The 17,426-nt window shown below is 52.9% G+C and overlaps 1 protein-coding gene across 2 annotated transcripts; it reads right to left on the reverse strand.

Moving 5' to 3' along the window:
• Positions 1-1,973: 1,973 nt before the first annotated feature.
• ANP32E (acidic nuclear phosphoprotein 32 family member E) lies at positions 1,974-17,025 on the reverse strand. Of its 2 annotated transcripts, none has more exons than XM_054050717.1 (7): positions 16,853-17,025; positions 13,936-14,085; positions 13,022-13,144; positions 11,424-11,589; positions 10,130-10,287; positions 7,220-7,274; positions 1,974-4,650 (listed from the first exon to the last, which is right to left on the reverse strand). In XM_054050717.1, the coding sequence occupies exons 1-7, from the start codon at positions 16,904-16,906 to the stop codon at positions 4,586-4,588; spliced, it is 771 nt and encodes a 256-aa protein (XP_053906692.1). In that variant the 5' UTR covers positions 16,907-17,025; the 3' UTR covers positions 1,974-4,585. The 2 variants fall into 2 exon arrangements, with proteins under 2 accessions (XP_053906692.1, XP_053906691.1); XM_054050716.1 differs by having other exon boundaries at positions 1,974-4,653; positions 16,853-17,023.
• Positions 17,026-17,426: the final 401 nt, after the last annotated feature.

Consider the following 17,426-nt stretch of genomic DNA (forward strand, 5'->3'; position numbering starts at 1 on the left):
TTAGGCATTTTGGGGTGCTCTCTTGCGAGGCTTCCCTCTGCCTGGGCTGGAGATAGCACTGTGGGGTGCTTTTAGGGTTCAGCTTCCCTCCACCTGGGCTGGAGAAAGCAGTCTGGGGTGCTTTTAGGCATTTGGGGGTGCTTTTAGGGTTCATCTTCCTTCTGCCTGGCTTAGAGACAGCAGTTTGGGGTGCTTTTAGGCATCCTGGGGTGCTTTGAAGCAGGCTTCCCTTCAGCTGGGCTGGAGAAAGCACTCTGGGGTGCTTTTAGGTGCTACAGAGCGCTTTTAGGGTTCAGCTTCCTTCTGCTTGGGCTGGAGACGGCGCTCTGGGGTGCTTTTAGGTGCTACAGAGCGCTTTTAGGGTTCAGCTTCCTTCTGCTTGGGCTGGAGATGGCGCTTTGGGGTGATTTTGGGGTTCAGCTTCCCTCTGCCTGGGCTGGAGATGGCACTCTGGGGTGATTTTAGGGTTCAGCTTCGCTCTACCTGGGCTCGAGACGGCATTCTGGGGTACTTTTAGGGTTCAGCTTCGCTCCGCCTGGGCTGGAGACGGCACTCTGGGGTACTTTTAGGTGCTCCGGGGTGCTTTTAGGGTTCAGCTTCGCTCTGCCTGGGCTGGAGACGGCACTCTGGGGTACTTTTAGGTGCTCCGGGGTGCTTTTAGGGTTCAGCTTCGCTCTGCCTGGGCTGGAGACGGCACTCTGGGGTGCTTTTAGGGTTCAGCTTCCTCTTCCTTAGGCTGGAGACGGTGCTCCGGGGTGCTTTTAGGGTTCAGTTTCCCTCTGCCTGGGCTGGAGACGGCACTCTGGGGTGCTTTTAGGTGCTCTGAGGTGCTTTTAGGGTTCAGCTTCCTTATTGCACTGGAGACTGCACTTTGGGGTACTTTTAGGGTTCAGTTTCCCTCTGCCTGGGCTGAAGACGGCACTCTGAGGTGCTTTTAGGGTTCAGTTTCCTTCTGCCTGGGCTGGAGACGGCACTCTGAGGTGCTTTTAGGGTTCAGTTTCCTTCTGCCTGGGCTGGAGACGGCACTCTGGAGTGCTTTTAGGGTGCAGCTTCCCTCTGAGCTGAGTGATAAAACCCAGAGACCGCGAGGCCGGCGCAGGGAGAGCGGTGCTTTTACGCCGCTCTCCTCCAACAGAATGAGCTCCAACCCATACCTCAAGTTTTTCCTGATTTTGAAGACACGCCTGCGCTGACGGGCACTAAATCCCCTCTTCCCTTTGCCGTGCGCGCACCAGAATGGAACGGCTCGGTTTTAAGTGAACAAAAACCCACCACTATCCCTCCAAAAGTAGCCTAAACTGCTGTTAAAAATACTCTTAAAACTCAGGATCGCTCCAGAGGGCAAATAGGTGTGAGGGGCAGAGCTTCAGCTGGAATGGCAATTTCTCCCCACCGGTTTCTTCGCCGATTACCGATCCAGTGGAAGAAAAGCCTGTTGAGTTACAGCCTTTCTCAAGTGCATCCAGAGGATTTTTGGACTAATCCCAAAAGAAGAACAACGCTTTGTCTGGCTGGGAGGAGAGAAGCAGGGGTTTAAACGCTGTTGTAGAACAAAGGAGTTGTTATGACTTTAAAAAGGCGACTTGGGCTTCGAGGCACAGCGTTTACGAACGGCAAAGTAGGATCAGGCGCTTGATTTTCATTTCTGTTTCTTAAGTCTTGAGTAGCTCAGCGCCACTCGGATAATATTTATTCATACAGGATGCTTCAACTCCTCTGGGAATTCTCTAAGGGACCAACCCAGACGCGCCCGTGGGTTTGAGAATTACAGAAACACAGACTTGGTTTGGGTTGGAAAGGACCTCAAAGCCCATCCAGTCCCACCCCTTCCATGGGCAGCGACATCTCCCACGGATCGGGGGCCAATTCCACACGATTCCCAGTAACAAAAAGCAGGTAAGAACAATCCCCCCCGACTCCGTTCCGTAAGAAACACCACCTTCTCCGCAGCTGTACAAACCGAACCAAAGTAATCCAATACAATATTCTCAATTTATTTGAAATAATTCGGTTCGAAAACTTTTTAATTTAAAATTTACAGCACACGCGGGGAGGAAACGACGTTTCGTTACAACTAAAAATTATCCGAAGAGTGCTGCGGGGTTGTTTTTCTTTAATTTAACACTGTCATGGCTTTATTCAAAACACAGTTGCACAAAATCAGTTACTCCAAAGTTGGAAGGAAAGAGGTCGAGAAGGAACCAAAACCACACTATATACAGACTGCCATACAAAGAGCATTAAAATAGGACAAAACCTCTACAAAATATAAAACCCACCCTTACGTATTTGCATGAAAAGACCACCCACCAAGCAAAAAAGATTCAAAAGTTCTCTTTTGGAGGCTCTGGTTTTAAAAACCGCGGCGCTGTTTACTTGCATGCCAAGCTGACGGAGCTGAAACTCTTACCCAGGAGAAGACAAAGCTACTCAGGAAGGTTTAAGTTCTGCGTGAGGCTCAGGTTTTTTGATGCGGCGGCGGCGGCTGCGCGACACCGCGAGGTGTTTTGGGAAGCGTGAAGCCTGCCTGGCCGAGGGAAGGGCTGCTGAGCCCTCCCCGGATTATCCTGCAGTGTCCAACGAGCTCATCCAGCGTCAAGGTTGGATGCGCTCGCTGAAACAAAACTGCTATTCCAATAATTTTAATTCATCAAAATAGATATTTTTTTTTTTGTTCCATTTAAAACTAATCTTAAATGCATCAGTAAAAGAGGGAAAACCCTGACATGAGGTACTTGAAAGTATAAATAATAGGTTTGAATCATTCACCGAGACTGAAAAAAGAAAAAAATATTAAGGGAATAGATGGGAAAAGACATTTTTCTATCTCAAAGCTGAGCACAAAGCAACTGCCTGGAACACAGAGCCTCCACGACGAGATGGGACGTGCACTTACCTAGGGTTTCAATTCATTCTGTCGCCGTACGCAAACACGGGAACTCGGATTGTGGTTGTCAAAGCCATTTCACCACGACTGTGTCTTTACAGGTCTTCATTAAGAAACGCGAACCCCGTTCAGTCCGTTCATTTCCACCTCCCTGGATCCCTTCCGACGCCTTTAACGCCTGTGCTTCACCGTTGCAGCAGAAACTATGATTTAAGGCTCTATCCGGGGCGGGAAACCCACACCCAAGAAACTGAGCTTCGCAGAACTTCACATCCTGCGGTATCTAAACTTGATTTAAGAGCTGGAAGTTGCGTTAAAAGTCTGTGAGCGTGTGAAATGCTATTAAATACTCACTGACCGACTCTTGCTCGGGTCCAGAGCATCTCCCTGCTCCCCACCCGCACCGTCTCCCCATTTAACGCCAGCCAGGACAGATACAAAAATAAGTCTCTTGCATAAAACTGTGTGTGATATTGGGTTCGATGACGTTGAAACCACGGGAATCAGTTTTATAGCGACACTACGCTTTTAAACGGAGGGAATGCTTTACGACTGAACTTGTTTCGCAGCGGCTCAAACAGGAACTGGGGCAGAATGAAAGACCTGTTGGTGATATCGGGCTGCAAAAAGCCGTGCTTGCCCCCAAACAAGTCTGCAGCTGTTCAATATAAACCCCTACCTATTAACGAGCATCGTCCAGGAACGCGAGTGTTTTGCCTACAACCAGGTTTAAGAAGTTTAAAAGGTAACCTGTGAAGAAAGATTTAATTGATATTTGGGGTTTTTTTCCCTCTTCGATGATTGTAGAAAAGTGGGGGAGTTTGCCTGAAAATCACATGCTTGAAGGAGTTACCCCTTAACTTCTGCCTCAGGAACGCACATATTTTATAGTCTAAACCCCCCCCAACGGCTGCGGAATTCCTGAAACGACGACGCAAGAGCAGAGGGAGCAAAAGTTTAACAGAGACTTCTGGCGAAATGGGTTTAGAACTGCTCATTATTTGGGAGAATGGAAGGATTACAACCCTTTGGGTCTGCCAGGATGCGTTCCTGAAGGTACCCAGTGAACATTGGAGCGGGCAGGGGAAAAAAGATCTCCTGAAACCCACTGCGGCGTTACAATGAAACACCCAAAATGGGTAGAAGAATTCAAAATTGAATACTACAGGAGCCACCTTTTAAAACGCCGCGATGAAGGTGTGATCTGGCTGCCGATGTCAAACAGAATCCCTCATAAACTCATACTATAAGCCAACATCTCATTCCCAAGGCTGGAATTGGCCAAACAGCATTTCCGAGTTCAGCTTTTTAGGTATGAAAACTTGAAAATCCTGAAGGAAACACACAATATTAAACCCAGGTGAGATGGGGGTTTGAACTCTGGGCTAACGATGACCAACACAGCAAGCGTGTACGAAATTAAAGAGCTCCAAATCAAAGTCTAAGGGGGGAAACTTGACAATGGCTTCAGTGATTATAGGGCTGGCAATTGTTTTCTACATAGAGGCTCACTACCAGGCTATTATATCTTATTTGGAATGATAAAAAGGGCAAGAATAGTAAAACCACACTTTTCCTATAAAAAGTTAACATATCTTCTGTAGGGACATCTGTGGTACATAGAGACATACAGGTCTGCATAATCACTATTGCGTGTTTTGTTGCTGAAGAGTCTGGTCCTACTGTGTCTGGAACAGATTAATCGTCCTCTTCCTCGCCTTCATCTTCAGGGTCTCGTTTCCTCTTCTCCCCTCGAACGCCCTCTGCTAAGGAAGAGAGGGACACAAATACCTCGTTACGCTCTGCTCAGGCATCGCACGCCTAAAGGTGCTTTTAGAAGAGGTGATCTCAGAATCATAGAATAGTTTGGGTTGGAAGGGACCTTAGAGATCATCCAGGTCCAACCCCCTGCCATGGGCAGGGACCCCTCCTGCTGGATCAGGGGCTCCAAAGCCCATCCAACCTGGCCTGGAACCCCTCCAGGGATGGAACAGCCACCACTGCTCTGGGCTACCTGGGCCAGGGCCTCCCCACCCTCATCATGAAGAGATTCTTCCTCATGTCCAGTCTAACTCTGCCCCTCTCCAGTTTATCCCCGTTCCCCCTCGTCCCATCCCCACAGCCTTTATGAACAGCCCCTCCGCAGCTTTCCTGGAGCCCCTTCAGGTACTGGAAGGTCACTCTAAGGTCTCCTCGGAGCCTTCTCTTCTCCAGGCTGAACAACCCCAACTCTCTCAGCCTGTCCTCGGACGGGAGGTGCTCCAGCCCTCGCAGCATCCTCGGAGCCTCCTCTGGACCCGTTCCAACAGCTCCATCTCCTTCTTCTGTTGAGGATTCCAGAACTGGCCCCAATCCTCCCGATGAGGTCTCCCCAGAGAGGAGCAGAGGGGCAGAATCCCCTCCCTCCCTGCTGGCCGCGCTTCTCTTGATGCAGCCCAGGACACGGTTGGTTTCTGGGCTGTGAGCGCACGTTGCGGCTCCTGTCGAGCTTCTCCTCGACCAGCACCCCAAGTCCTTCTCCTCGGGGCTGCTCTCCATCCCATCATCCCCATCGTGTACTGAAACTGGGGATTGCCCCGACCCAGGGGTAGGACCTTGCCCTTGGCCTGGTTGACATCCCGTCCTTCTGGTGTGGCAGCTGCCCCACTCAGCTCGGTGTCATCTGCAAACTCGCTGAGGGTGCCCTCGATCTCGCTGTCAATATCATTGATAAAGGTATTGAACAGCACTGATCCCAGTACGGACCCTGAGGGACACCACTGGTCACGGATCTCCATCTGCACTTTGAGCCATTGAGCACTACTCTTTTAACACGACCATCCCACCGGTTCCCCAGGGGAGGGGACTCTGCGCTCTTGTGGTGAAATCCTGAAACGCAATTTTGCCCAATCTAAGAGACTGATTTTCCAGCAGGCATTTCCTGGATAATGGGCTTTGCTGTCTCCAGAGACTCACAGGCTGCGTTCGCCGAGAGGGAAGAATGAGCACGACTGAGTCGGAATTCCATTTTTCCCACAAGCACAGGGTCCATCTCAAAAACGGCTTCGCTGAGTCCAGCACAAGGACGAGGGGGGACAACAGCCTCGTGAGAAGACTTAGAGTTTGCCTACAGTTTACGCACACTTCAGGACTAACCCCAAAGCCTTGCTGCTAGGACTGGTTTAAGCGTTACGACGCAGTTCCTAACCCTTAGAAAAGCGAAGCTCTGCAAGAATCTCGTAGCAAGAAAAGCATAAAGTGGGGTAATTTTAACTCCAGCAGCCCAACAGGGGACTCCCGGTGTCCTCATCTTCCTACTTGGAAGAGAGCACCGATATCTGTGCAAGACTCTAACAGCTGCCCCCTGCCTCTACAGCGACTCTACTCTGCTGCCCCAGAACGGAGCAGGAGCATCGAACGTGAGGCTTTCGTCCTGGAAACCTCCAACGAGGGGCAAAAAAAGAGTGACTGATAGTGTTGGTGTTGTTTAAGTCCTCTTTAAAATGTAAAAAAAGTTCTTTTAAGAAAAAATACTCCAATGACTTCTTGCAAAGAGAACTCGATGTTCTGCAAAAGGCCAAAGGTGGTGTTTCAGCCTTTCCCACATCTCCTTGACACGCGGCACCTTCTAAAGCTGCACGAACCACACGCACAGGCGTTGTTTTTTTGCAAGCTTTTGACCATTACACATGCATCTCGCATCAAAACGGTGATTTATGGAATGAAGAAGTTTCAACCTTTCATAAAAGGTTAGGAAAATAAATATAACGAGGCTCCCTAATGAAGCCGTTACGGGACACGAGGCCACGTTCGCTCCCTCCGAAGCAGAAAGGTTTTAGCGGAGAAGCCGCTTTCAGCTCAATAAAGGGAAAAACCCGGCTGCGACTGCTGCTTCCGAGGCATCACCAGTGGAGCCTCGGAGGCATGAAAGATGTCACACATAGGTAAATCCCACTGGCGCAGCGTACAGAACAGTCCCTCTGCTCTCCAGGCTGGAAAAGTGGAATTTCTGACTTTGGAGGGGATGTAGAACCTTACGCTTTAGAAACTGCTTCAACCATGGATGCTGAAAGCTGTCGAGTCCTCCTTATCTTTATTGTTCGAGCGAGCAAAAAGAAAGACAAACCCTACCCAGCAAAGTCCCCCCACCTGCTCGAGCTCCTAAAACGCTTCACACCTTCAGAAACAGACCCAACAAACAGCGATTTATCCCATCAAAGTGCACGTCCCAAATGTGCCAATTAATTCCTTAGAACTAATTGGCACATTTGGGATGTGCACTTTAATGGGATAAATGGTATAATTCTAAAGAATTAATCGCGAAAGTCACAATTCAACAACTCCAGGACTTACCTTCTTCCTCCTCATCACCTCCTTCTTCAACGTAGTCGTCGTCGTCATCTTCATCCTTTCCAAAAATGGAGATATCTTTAAAGTCACCGTTTATTTGGGTTTTGCTCACGCGCCGATCCAAGCGGAAGCTCACAAAACCGCGTTCCGCGTGGACTTTGCAGCCCACAACAACAGACACAAACGGCTTTAGGTTTCCTTTTACCCATTGCCATTAAAGACTAAGGGAGATGATTGAGCAGCACAGCTCGTATCTGAAAACTATTATTTATGTCATATTAATTCAGCTGTGGGGGTTTTTTTTTCCTTGTTTTTTAGATAGCTGAAAAATGTAAACCAATTAACAACCAGCAGCACCCGAAAATTGAAGCGTTGGTGCAAAGATCTCTGCCGCACTGGCACCACGTCAGGCCCGGAGGACAAAGTCAGTCACGTTTTCGTATCCATCTGCTTTATCAGATTTACACACGGCGTAACGTAACAAGTACAGATGTGCAAACATCAGGAAACCCTTAAACACGGGAATTAAAACCACTCTGCATTCATTCATCGCAATGAGACCGGTACGTGATTCTATTGGAGGAGATCAAGGGAAAAGCAACCAGGCTGGAACTCCTTCAGAACTTCACACACCTCCCCCTGACCACCGCCTGCTCCTCACCCAAACCAACGCCAAACACCTCAGCCTCTGCTTTTGTGGCACCGGCACCAGAAGGGCTGTGGTTCTCCAGTCTCAGCACCTTCTCGGCTCCGCGTGGCAATTCCTCCTCACCCAACGTGCAGGGAATACACCCGCGCTAATGATCACACACCATTAATTCCCAATATCCTTCCTAGTCACGTCCTGTTCGCTTCCCAAAGAACTATCCCTAAGGTCTTGGCTTCCGAACAGAGTCACCGATTCAGTTTTAGTTTTATTAAGTGTGTAATCCCCACGGCCTCTTCGGAGCATTGAGGCAGGAGCATCGAGGCAGGGGCAAGGTTACATTCGTGAGCAAATCACATGAGCACCAGGGACAAAAGCAAAATGACCAAAGAGCCGAGTTCGAGATGCTCTGCACGTCCGTGTGAATTCAAGAATTATAGAAACACAGACTGGTTTGGGTTGGGCGAGACCTCAAAGGCCATCCAGTCCCACCCCTGCCACGGGCGGGGACACCTCCGACGGCATCAGGGGCTCTGAGCCCCATCCAACGCGGCTTTCAGTACAGAATCACAGAATCACAAGGTTGGAAAGGACCCACTGGATCATCGAGTCCAACCATTCCTAACACTCCCTAAACCATGTCCCTCAGCACTTCATTCACCCGTTCCTTAAACATCTCCAGGGAAGGTGACTCGACCACCACCCTGGGCAGCTGTTCCAGTGCCCAATGACTCTTTCCGTGAAGAATTGTTTTCTGATATCCAGCCTGACCCTCCCCTGGTGGAGCTTCAGGCCATTCCCTCTTGTCCTGTCCTCTGTCCCTTGGGAGAAGAGCCCAACTCCCTCCTCTCCACAACCTCCTTTCAGGCAGTTGTAGAGAGTAATAAGGTCTCCCCTCAGCCTCCTCTTCTCCAGGCTAAACAACCCCAGCTCTCTCAGCCGCTCCTCGTCAGACGTTCTCCAGCCCCTCAGCAGCTTCGTTGCTCTTCTCTGGACACACTCCAGAGCCTCAACATCCTTCTTGTGGTGAGGGGCCCAGAACTGAACACAGTATTCGAGGTGCGGTCTCACCAGTGCTGAGTACAGAGGGAGAATCCCCTCCCTGGCCCTGCTGGTGACCCCATTTCTGATACAAGCCAAGATGCCATTGGCCTTCTTGGCCCCCTGGGCACACTGCTGGCTCATGTTCAGTCGGCTGTCAACCAGCACCCCCAGGTCCTTCTCCTCCGTGCAGCTCTCCAGCCACTCTTCCCCCAGTCTGTAGCGCTGCACAGGGTTGTTGTGCCCCAAGTGCAGGACCCGGCGTTTGGCCTTGTTGAACCTCATCCCATTGGTCTCGGCCCAGCGGTCCAGCCTGTTCAGATCCCTTTGCAGAGCCTCCCTACCCTCCAGCAGATCCACACTTCCTCCCAGCTCAGTGTCATCTGCAAACTTGCTGAGGGTGCACTCAATGCCTTCATCCGGGTCATTGATAAAGACATTGAACAGAGTTGGACCCAGTACCGAGCCCTGAGGAACCCCACTTGTGAGTGGCCTCCAGCTGGAGTTAACTCCATTGACCACCACTCTCTGGGCCATCCAACCAGTTTTCAACCCAGTACCTTGAACACATCGGGACTCAGGGCTTCTATCCAAGAACCACTTGGGCACAACCTGTTCATATCTACAGGAATCTGCTCACAACCCTGTAAAACGGGTTTATTTTCCTATCCTTACGCTCCTCCGGTTGCTTTCTAGCGCCGGACTCCTTCGAAGATCCTTTGAGCCACTTTTCCCACCACCACTAAAATCATTTTCAAGTGAGCGCGTGGTACAAAACCAGCATTACAGCAAAAACCAGACTCTTCTTTTGTTTCATTCTACCTCAAGCGCTCGTAACTTGCTGCTATTTCTTTCTTTCCTCTCAAGACTGAGGTATTTGGGTTGGTTTTTGAACAGATATTCATTTATTCTCCTCAATATGCCTTTCTGTGCCAAAAGTTTAACCGGCAGCAGCGCTCAGCCGGGAGAGAGCGGCTTCCTTAGCTCAGAGAGCAGAGGCTTTGCCATCCCACACCGTCGAGGAGCGGATAAAAGCCATCCAACCCTTGGCAATCAGCCGGGGCCGTCTCCACTGCCGACAGGGTGAAGCCAACACTGAACTGCAGCGACAGCCACGTTCTCTCCAAACCACCTCGCTGCCCCACCGCTGCGTTTATAACCCTGGAATTCACACCGCCGCCGGCTTTGCCGCATTTTGTTGCCGTGGAAGGATTTACAAACCTTACCTGGATCTCTTCTTTCATCAGGTACGACAGACCCACTTCCTCCTCCTCTTCGCCTTCCCCCAAATCGGAGCCTCCGTCATCTTCATCATCTTCCTCCTCGTATTCTCCTGGAGGACCAGCTTCACCCTCATCTTCATCATCGTCATCTTCATCGCCTTCTGAAATGAAGGATACACTAAAAGTTAAGTTCCATTAACTCCTCTTTGGGCAGTTGTGGCTACACCGAGCCGAGACAGTTGGAATGGTTTTGTTCTCCAGAAAGGTTTGGAGTTTTTTATCTTTTAAAATGCAGGCGACGCGTGGGAAATGAGTGGAATTTAACGAAGTTAATCTTTAGGTTTCCCCTCAAAAAAGGCCAACGATGTTTTATCATTGCGAGCTTAAGGCGGAATTCTCCGTGCCTGAAGCAGCGACGCTTGCAAACTCCTGCACGGGAGCTGGGATTCCGCCAGGGGAAGGGAGGCTTCTCTACGGAATCAAACCCTGAAATATGTAAAGGCAAACCCAGCTTAACTTATTACATTTATCTGTTATTTAATCACTCGCCAGGAACTCGGAAACACCTACAGTTTGGGAGATGAACTCTCGTTTCATTTCCACCTCTGGAGTAGATCATCACTTTCGCATTTTCAGTTAAGCAAATTTCACGAGATGACAAAACGATTTAACGCAGAAATTCTTTTTCAAGTTAATAAGCTATTAATCCCACTTCAAATATTGGATTTATTTCCACATCCCGGCTATCAACTCTCTGGCTTTGACTGAGCTCTTAAACGCAGCCTTCCTTCCAGGCTCCGAGGCGCCGGAGGACTCGCTACCAACCCGGACTACGGGCTTCCTCGCAGCCGGGGAACAACGCAAAGAGGCACAAACAGCCTCGTTAGCGACTGCGACTGAGTGCGGGTCACGAGGAACTACGCGCCTCTTTGAACAAGAACTTCGTTTGCGCTCGAGCGCAGGACTGAAGGCATTACAAAACCAGTCCAATTATCATTTTCCATACAAAATAACGCGTTGGTTGCCGCGCTTTGTATCATTCAGCAGCGCCAAAGCTGCCAACGACTTATTTTGACAGTATTATATCTTCGTTGCAATATCTTTAGCCAAATTCCCTTAAGCTCAGAAGGTTTCTGCAATAACACTCCAAGCCAGGAGTCTCCTCCTGTATCACAGCGTGTTAAATCACGCAAGTATAGAACTCGAGCGCAGGAGCACAGCACAGCGTCGGCCCCGGCTGCGTTCACACCTTGGTTCCGGCACACTGCTACTATCCACAGTTTATTTGGGAAGTTACCCTCATCATCGTCATCCTCAGAGTCTGGCGCCTCGTTATCTTCCTGATCAAACCCATCCAGGTACGTGATTTGCTGAAGCAGCTCAAAAATGCTGTCTCTGTAGTCCTCCAGGTTTGTGATCTCACACTTGAACAGGTCCAGACTCTTCAAGTTTTTAAGATTTTGCTGAAAAGAAGCAAAAAGGGGTGGTTTTTTTTTTTCCCCCCCACCCCTTCTTCTTGACAGAACTGCGCACGCTGCAGCGCGGTCACAGCCCAAACACCAACAGCCACAGGATTCGGTGTCCCCGGCCCTTCTGGCCAGTGTTTTGCTCCCTGTTAAATGCCAACTTCAGTTCAAAACCTTGTTTGCAGCAGTGAGAAACAATAGGAGTGCTTAAAATCGTGGGTTGGAAGGGATCTCAAAGCCCATCCAGTTCCAACCATGGGCAGAGACACCTCCCGCTGGATCAGGGGTTCCAAACCCCATCCAACCTGGCCTGGAACCCCTCCAGGGATGGGGCAGCCACCACCTGGACAAAATCCTCAAAATAAAGATTTTCTCCCCAAGATCTCACCTCAATCTCCCCTCTTTCAGCTCAAAACTGTTCCTGCTCATCCTGTCGCTGCTCTCCCTGATCCAGAGCCCCTCTCCAGCTCTCCTGGAGCCCCTTTCAGCCCTGGAAGCTGCTCTGAGGTCTCCTCGCAGCCGGCCGAGCTAAAGCACCGCTGAAGTGGGCGAAGGAGCTTTAGGAGCAGTTTTAACACCACGCAGGTTATACCAAAGCCCTAAAACCATCCTCAGGGAGAGAAAAGAGCAGACAGAGCCCACGGCGACAGGCGTCGGAGCTTCCCCTGCCTTTCGGTGTCCTTCTCCCGGTGCTTTCCAGCTTTGCTCCTACCTGACCGCCTCTCTTACGCGTCCTAATCACCTCACGGTTTAACGAGAGCTTAAGGCAGTTGCTTATGAGACAAACCGTACCTTAACAAATGAACACAAGAGGATTAGTGAGACATCACTGGCTGCTCCTCTTACAAAGACAAAACAGAAGCTCAAGAAGTCTCTCATTCCACGCGTCCCACTGCTCACCGAGGGAATCTTATAAGAACCAGTTCTAATAACGGCGGCTCTGAAGCGAATTAAGCCAAGACCAGGCAGAAACACTGAAAACCTGGATGACTGCAGGACCCACAGCACCGGAGCGGGCAAGGACGAAGCAGTATAGAGACAGGAGAGGAGAGAAATGAACCTTGTGTGCCTCGTGGCGGAGCCCTGGAGGGGTTCCAGGCCAGGTTGGATGGGGCGTGGAGCCCCGATGCAGCGCGAGGGGTCCCTGCCCATGGTTGGAACTGGATGGGCTTTGAGGTTCCTTCCCAGCCAAACCGTTCCGTGGTTCTACAAGCAGCCAGAACATCTCACGCTCTGCCTGGTTCGTGCCGCCGTTCTTACACGGCACCCATTTAAAGCTTCTCTTTGCTGTTGTGCTCGACAAAACTGCTGCTGCGCAGCCCTTACGGCCACGGTCGTACCACTCAATTCCAAAAAAACCCTTTTATTCTCATTAAAAGAGATCATTTATTGGCTCAGCCCTCATTCGCACCCCTCACTTCATACTTACAAGAGCTTCCACAGTGCCAAGATCTTTGATTTTGTTGCCACTTAAGTTTAGATATGTGAGATTCGGACATCTCTCTGCAAGGACCTCCAGGCCTCCTGAAATGATGTTGTCGCTCAACTCCAACTGCGATAGAGAAGAAATTGAAGTTAAACCATCAGATTTTCACCGTCAGATTCATTTTGAACCATTCTCTCTGTCCCTCAACGGTCAAATCCCAACGCTGTTTGAGAAGTCCTACAAGTTGATACGCATCAGTTGTGTCAACGCTTTGGATGTTGGAGTTTCTTGAAGTTTAGAGAATTATAAAGCTCTCCTTAAAATCCCAAAGCTGTGGATACTTCAACCTTAAATTAGCAGAATATTTAATGCTAGAATTCACTGCAAACCGTGATTCTGCAGCGATGTTTCACCCGCGGGGCAACATGAAGGCCTCTCACCAACCAGCGGTGCTCCAGGAGGAATGGCTGACCTTCACCGCTCTAACAGACCAGCGTTAACTGCCTTAGCGTCACTGGTCAAGCCCAACTGGGCCATAATTACCTGGAGATCATAGAATCATGGAATGGTTTGGGTTGGAAGAGACCGTGAAGGTGATCCAGTCCAAACCCCCTGCCACGGGCATGGACATCTCCAACCAGATCCAAGCTGCTCAAAGCCCCATCCAACCCGACTTCGGATGTTTCCAGGCATGGGACATCTCCCACCCGCTCTGGGCGACCCATGCCAGGGCCTCACCACCCTCACAGCAAAGCATTTCTCCCTAAGGTCTAATCTAAACCTAAATCAAACCCAAACCCAGTTCAGATGTCCTCACAAAGCACCACGCAAGCTCATCTGCAAGTGCCAAAATACACAGTCATGGGTCACCACTCATGACCTGCACTTCCCAACGCACAATCGAGCGACGGACGTACCTTTCGGAGCTTACTCAACGTGGGAAGCTTGGCCAGCGACGTCAGCTCTACGTTGGCCATGCTGAGAAACTTGAGCTCTTTAAAGGAGTCGTTCAGGCCTTCGATCTCACCATTGCTGGACCGGCAGTTATCGAGCACCAACTCCGTCACCTTCAAACAGGACAGCAAATCACCCATCAGTCCACGGAGCATCGAGACCCACCCACTTCATCTCAACCACGACCTGAAGAACGTTAAATCTCTGCTGGTTTGGCCTTTGGTTTAGATTTAGAGTGGATATGTGCTCCACAATCCTCCAGGTTAAAAGCGAAAGCACGCAAAAAGCATCCCAAAACCTGCGATCCAACCCCAAACTCCGCTGACGGACACCTTGACAGGTTCCCACGGCGCCGCCGGGGTGGGAGACGCCCATGGGTCCAACAAGCATTGGTTTCTAAAGTCCAACGATTTAATTGTGTGCATTCGAACCTACAAACCCGTTCCACTTTCTGAACCCCAAACCCGACTCCGGATCACTTCAGCAGCGAGTTCCGCATGTTAATTAAAGCCCAATTAAGTCGTTTCCTCTTGCCAAACCCACCAAAACAACTCGATAATCGATCCAGGAGTGGGAATGAGGAGCAGACGATTAATGCTAAATTATTTCTCCTACAGCAGGACAAGCTGCTCGTTAGGACGGACACTAACGAGGCGACTCTTCCGTTCTCCGGAGCGCAGCAGTAACTCCAAGGACAGAGTTTGCCAGCGCGAAGCCACTCCTCATTGTTTCTGAGGGAAAAATAACGCATCGCTCCAGCGAAGGAGGAAGTTTTCCAGCCCACGGCTGCGAGAGGGACCTTGGGTGGCTCTGGAGACCTCGATAGGTACCGACCGGGACGTGGCGGTGAATCCACAAGATTAGGGACCTCCAGCCTCAAATCCAAGTCCTCCAGCCCCAAATCCCAGCATCCCAGCCCCAAATCCCAGCATCCCAGCCCCAAAATCCCGGCCCGGACGGCCTTGTGGCGATGCCGGAGAATCCGGTCTTTGCTCCACTTCCTTGGACCCACCAGGATGCAGAATTTGGAGAAGATGGAGAGGGAGAGAGGAGGGAAAAGAGGGGACACGGAGGCTCCAAAGGGGGGTGAGACCAAGGGGAGGGGGGCTCAAAAGAGGAGGGGGTACACACGATGGCACTAAGGAGTGGGGGGTCTAAAAGGTGGGGGGACACCAAGGGGAGAGGTGTCCAAAAGGTGGGGGGACACCAAGGGGAGGGGTGTCCAAAAGGTGGGGGGACACCAAGAGTCAGGGGGGTGTCCCCCAGCCCCACTTCATCAGGTGGGGGGTCTCGAGGTTGGGGGTCCACAGGAATCGGTGCCCGGGGCCTCTGCAGAGCTGGAGGTCCTCGGTTCAGGGGGGCTCTGGGTTGGGGGTCCCAAGACTTGGGGGGTGTCTCAGGGCGTTGGGGGGGGTTCACTGGTATTGGTGTTCAGGGTCTCCGCAGGTTTAGGGGGTCCCGGGGCTGTGGGTAAAGAGATCCTCAAGAGATCCGGAATGGGGGTCCCAGAGGTGGGAATCAGGGGGAGCTCCCCAGGGTTGGGGTCCCGGTGCCTGAGGCTGGGGTGGGGGGGTGGTTAAGGGGTCCCAGGGCCCAGGTTGGGGGGGATTCCCAGGCTGGGGGGGGGGTCCCAGTGCCTGGATTAGGGGGGATTCCCGGGCTGGGGGGGCTCTCGGTGCCTGTATTAGGGGGGATTCTCGGGCTGGGGGGGTCCCAGTGCCTGGATTAGGGGGGATTCTCGGGCTGGGGGGGTCCCGGTGCCTGGATTAGGGGGGATTCTCGGGCTGGGGGGGTCCTGGTGCCTGGATTAGGAGGGATTCCCGGGCTTGGGGGGTCCGGGTGCCTGGATTAGGGGGGGATTCTCAGGCTGGGGGGGCTTTCCGTGCCTGGATTAGGGAGGATTCTCGGGCTGGGGGGGTCCTGGTGCCTGGATTAGGGGGGATTCTCGGCCTGAGGGGGTCCTGGTGCCTGGATTAGGGGGGATTCCCGGGTTGAGGGGACCCCGGTGCCTGGATTAGGGGGTCTCGGTGCCTGGATTAGGGGGGATTCTCGGGCTTGGGGGGTCCGGGTGCCTGGATTAGGGGGGGATTCTCAGGCTGGGGGGGCTTTCCGTGCCTGGATTAGGGAGGATTCTCGGGCTGGGGGGGTCCTGGTGCCTGGATTAGGGGGGATTCCCGGGTTGAGGGGACCCCGGTGCCTGGATTAGGGGGTCTCGGTGCCTGGATTAGGGGGGATTCTCGGGCTGGGGGGGTCCCGGTGCCTGGATTAGGGGGGTCCCGGTGCCTGGATTAGGGGGGATTCCCAGGCTGGAGGGGTCCCGGTGCCTGGATTAGGGGGGATTCCCAGGCTGGGGGGGGTCTCGGTGCCTGGATTAGGGGGGATTCCCAGGCTGGGGGGGGTCCTGGTGCCTGGATTAGGGGGGATTCCCGGGCTGGGGGGGGTCCCGGTGCCTGGATTAGGGGGGTCCTGGTGCCTGGATTAGGGGGGGTCTCGGTGCCTGGATTAGGGGAGATTCCCAGGCTGGGGGGGTCCCGGTCCCTGGATTAGGGGAGCACCGAGCTGGGAGGGGTCCCGGTGCCGGTGTCTGGGTTGGAGGAGGGGTCCCGCGCTGGGGGTCTCGGGTTTGGGGAGGGTCCCGGTGCTGGTGCTTAGATTAGGGAGGATTCCCGGGCTGGGGGGGTCCCGGTGCCCGGGCTGGGGGGGTCCGGCCTAGGTGTCCCGGTGACCGGATTAGGAGGTGCCCCGGGCCGAGGTCCCAGTGACCGGACTGGGGGGGGTCCCGGTGCGCGGATTACTTAGCGGGGGAGGGGCCGGGGGGTGTCTCAGGTTGGGAGCGGGGTCCCCGGTGCCCGGATTACGGGGGGTTCCCCCGTCCCGCACCTTCTCCGGGGCGCGGTTCCGCAGCTCCAGGTTGATGCGCTTCTTCATCTCCATCGCCCCCCGCGGCTCGGGGGCCCGCGGGCAGCGCCGCCGCCGCTCCGCACGCCGCCCTCAATGGCCGCCCGCGCCTCCGGGACGCGGTCAGACCGCCGCCCCGAGCGCCATTGGCCGCCGCCGCGCCCGTCCGCGGCGATCATTGGCCGCGGTCACCGGGGACCGCCCCGATCGGTGGCGGCGCCGCTCATTGGCCGCGACGCGCGGTGACTGCCGCGTTCATTGGCCGCGCGGCTCGTCGGTCACGTGGCTCATTGGCTGCCGCGCTCAAGGCCCGCCCCATTCATGACCCGCCGCTCAGTGGTCACGTGGCACAGAGGATACGCCATTCATTGGCCGCGCGGCTCGTCGGTCACGTGGCTCATTGGCTGCCGCGCTCAAGGCCCGCCCCATTCATGACCCGTCGCTCAGAGGTCACGTGGCTCAGGACCCGCCCCATTCATTGGCCGCGCGGCTCATTGACCGATGGCTGCTGCGCTGACGGACCGCCACGGTCGTTGTCTGCGCCGTTCGGACCCGC

This window comes from Cuculus canorus, chromosome 28 (genome assembly GCF_017976375.1).
Source record: "Cuculus canorus isolate bCucCan1 chromosome 28, bCucCan1.pri, whole genome shotgun sequence".
In the NCBI taxonomy this organism is placed as follows: Eukaryota; Metazoa; Chordata; class Aves; order Cuculiformes; family Cuculidae; genus Cuculus; species Cuculus canorus.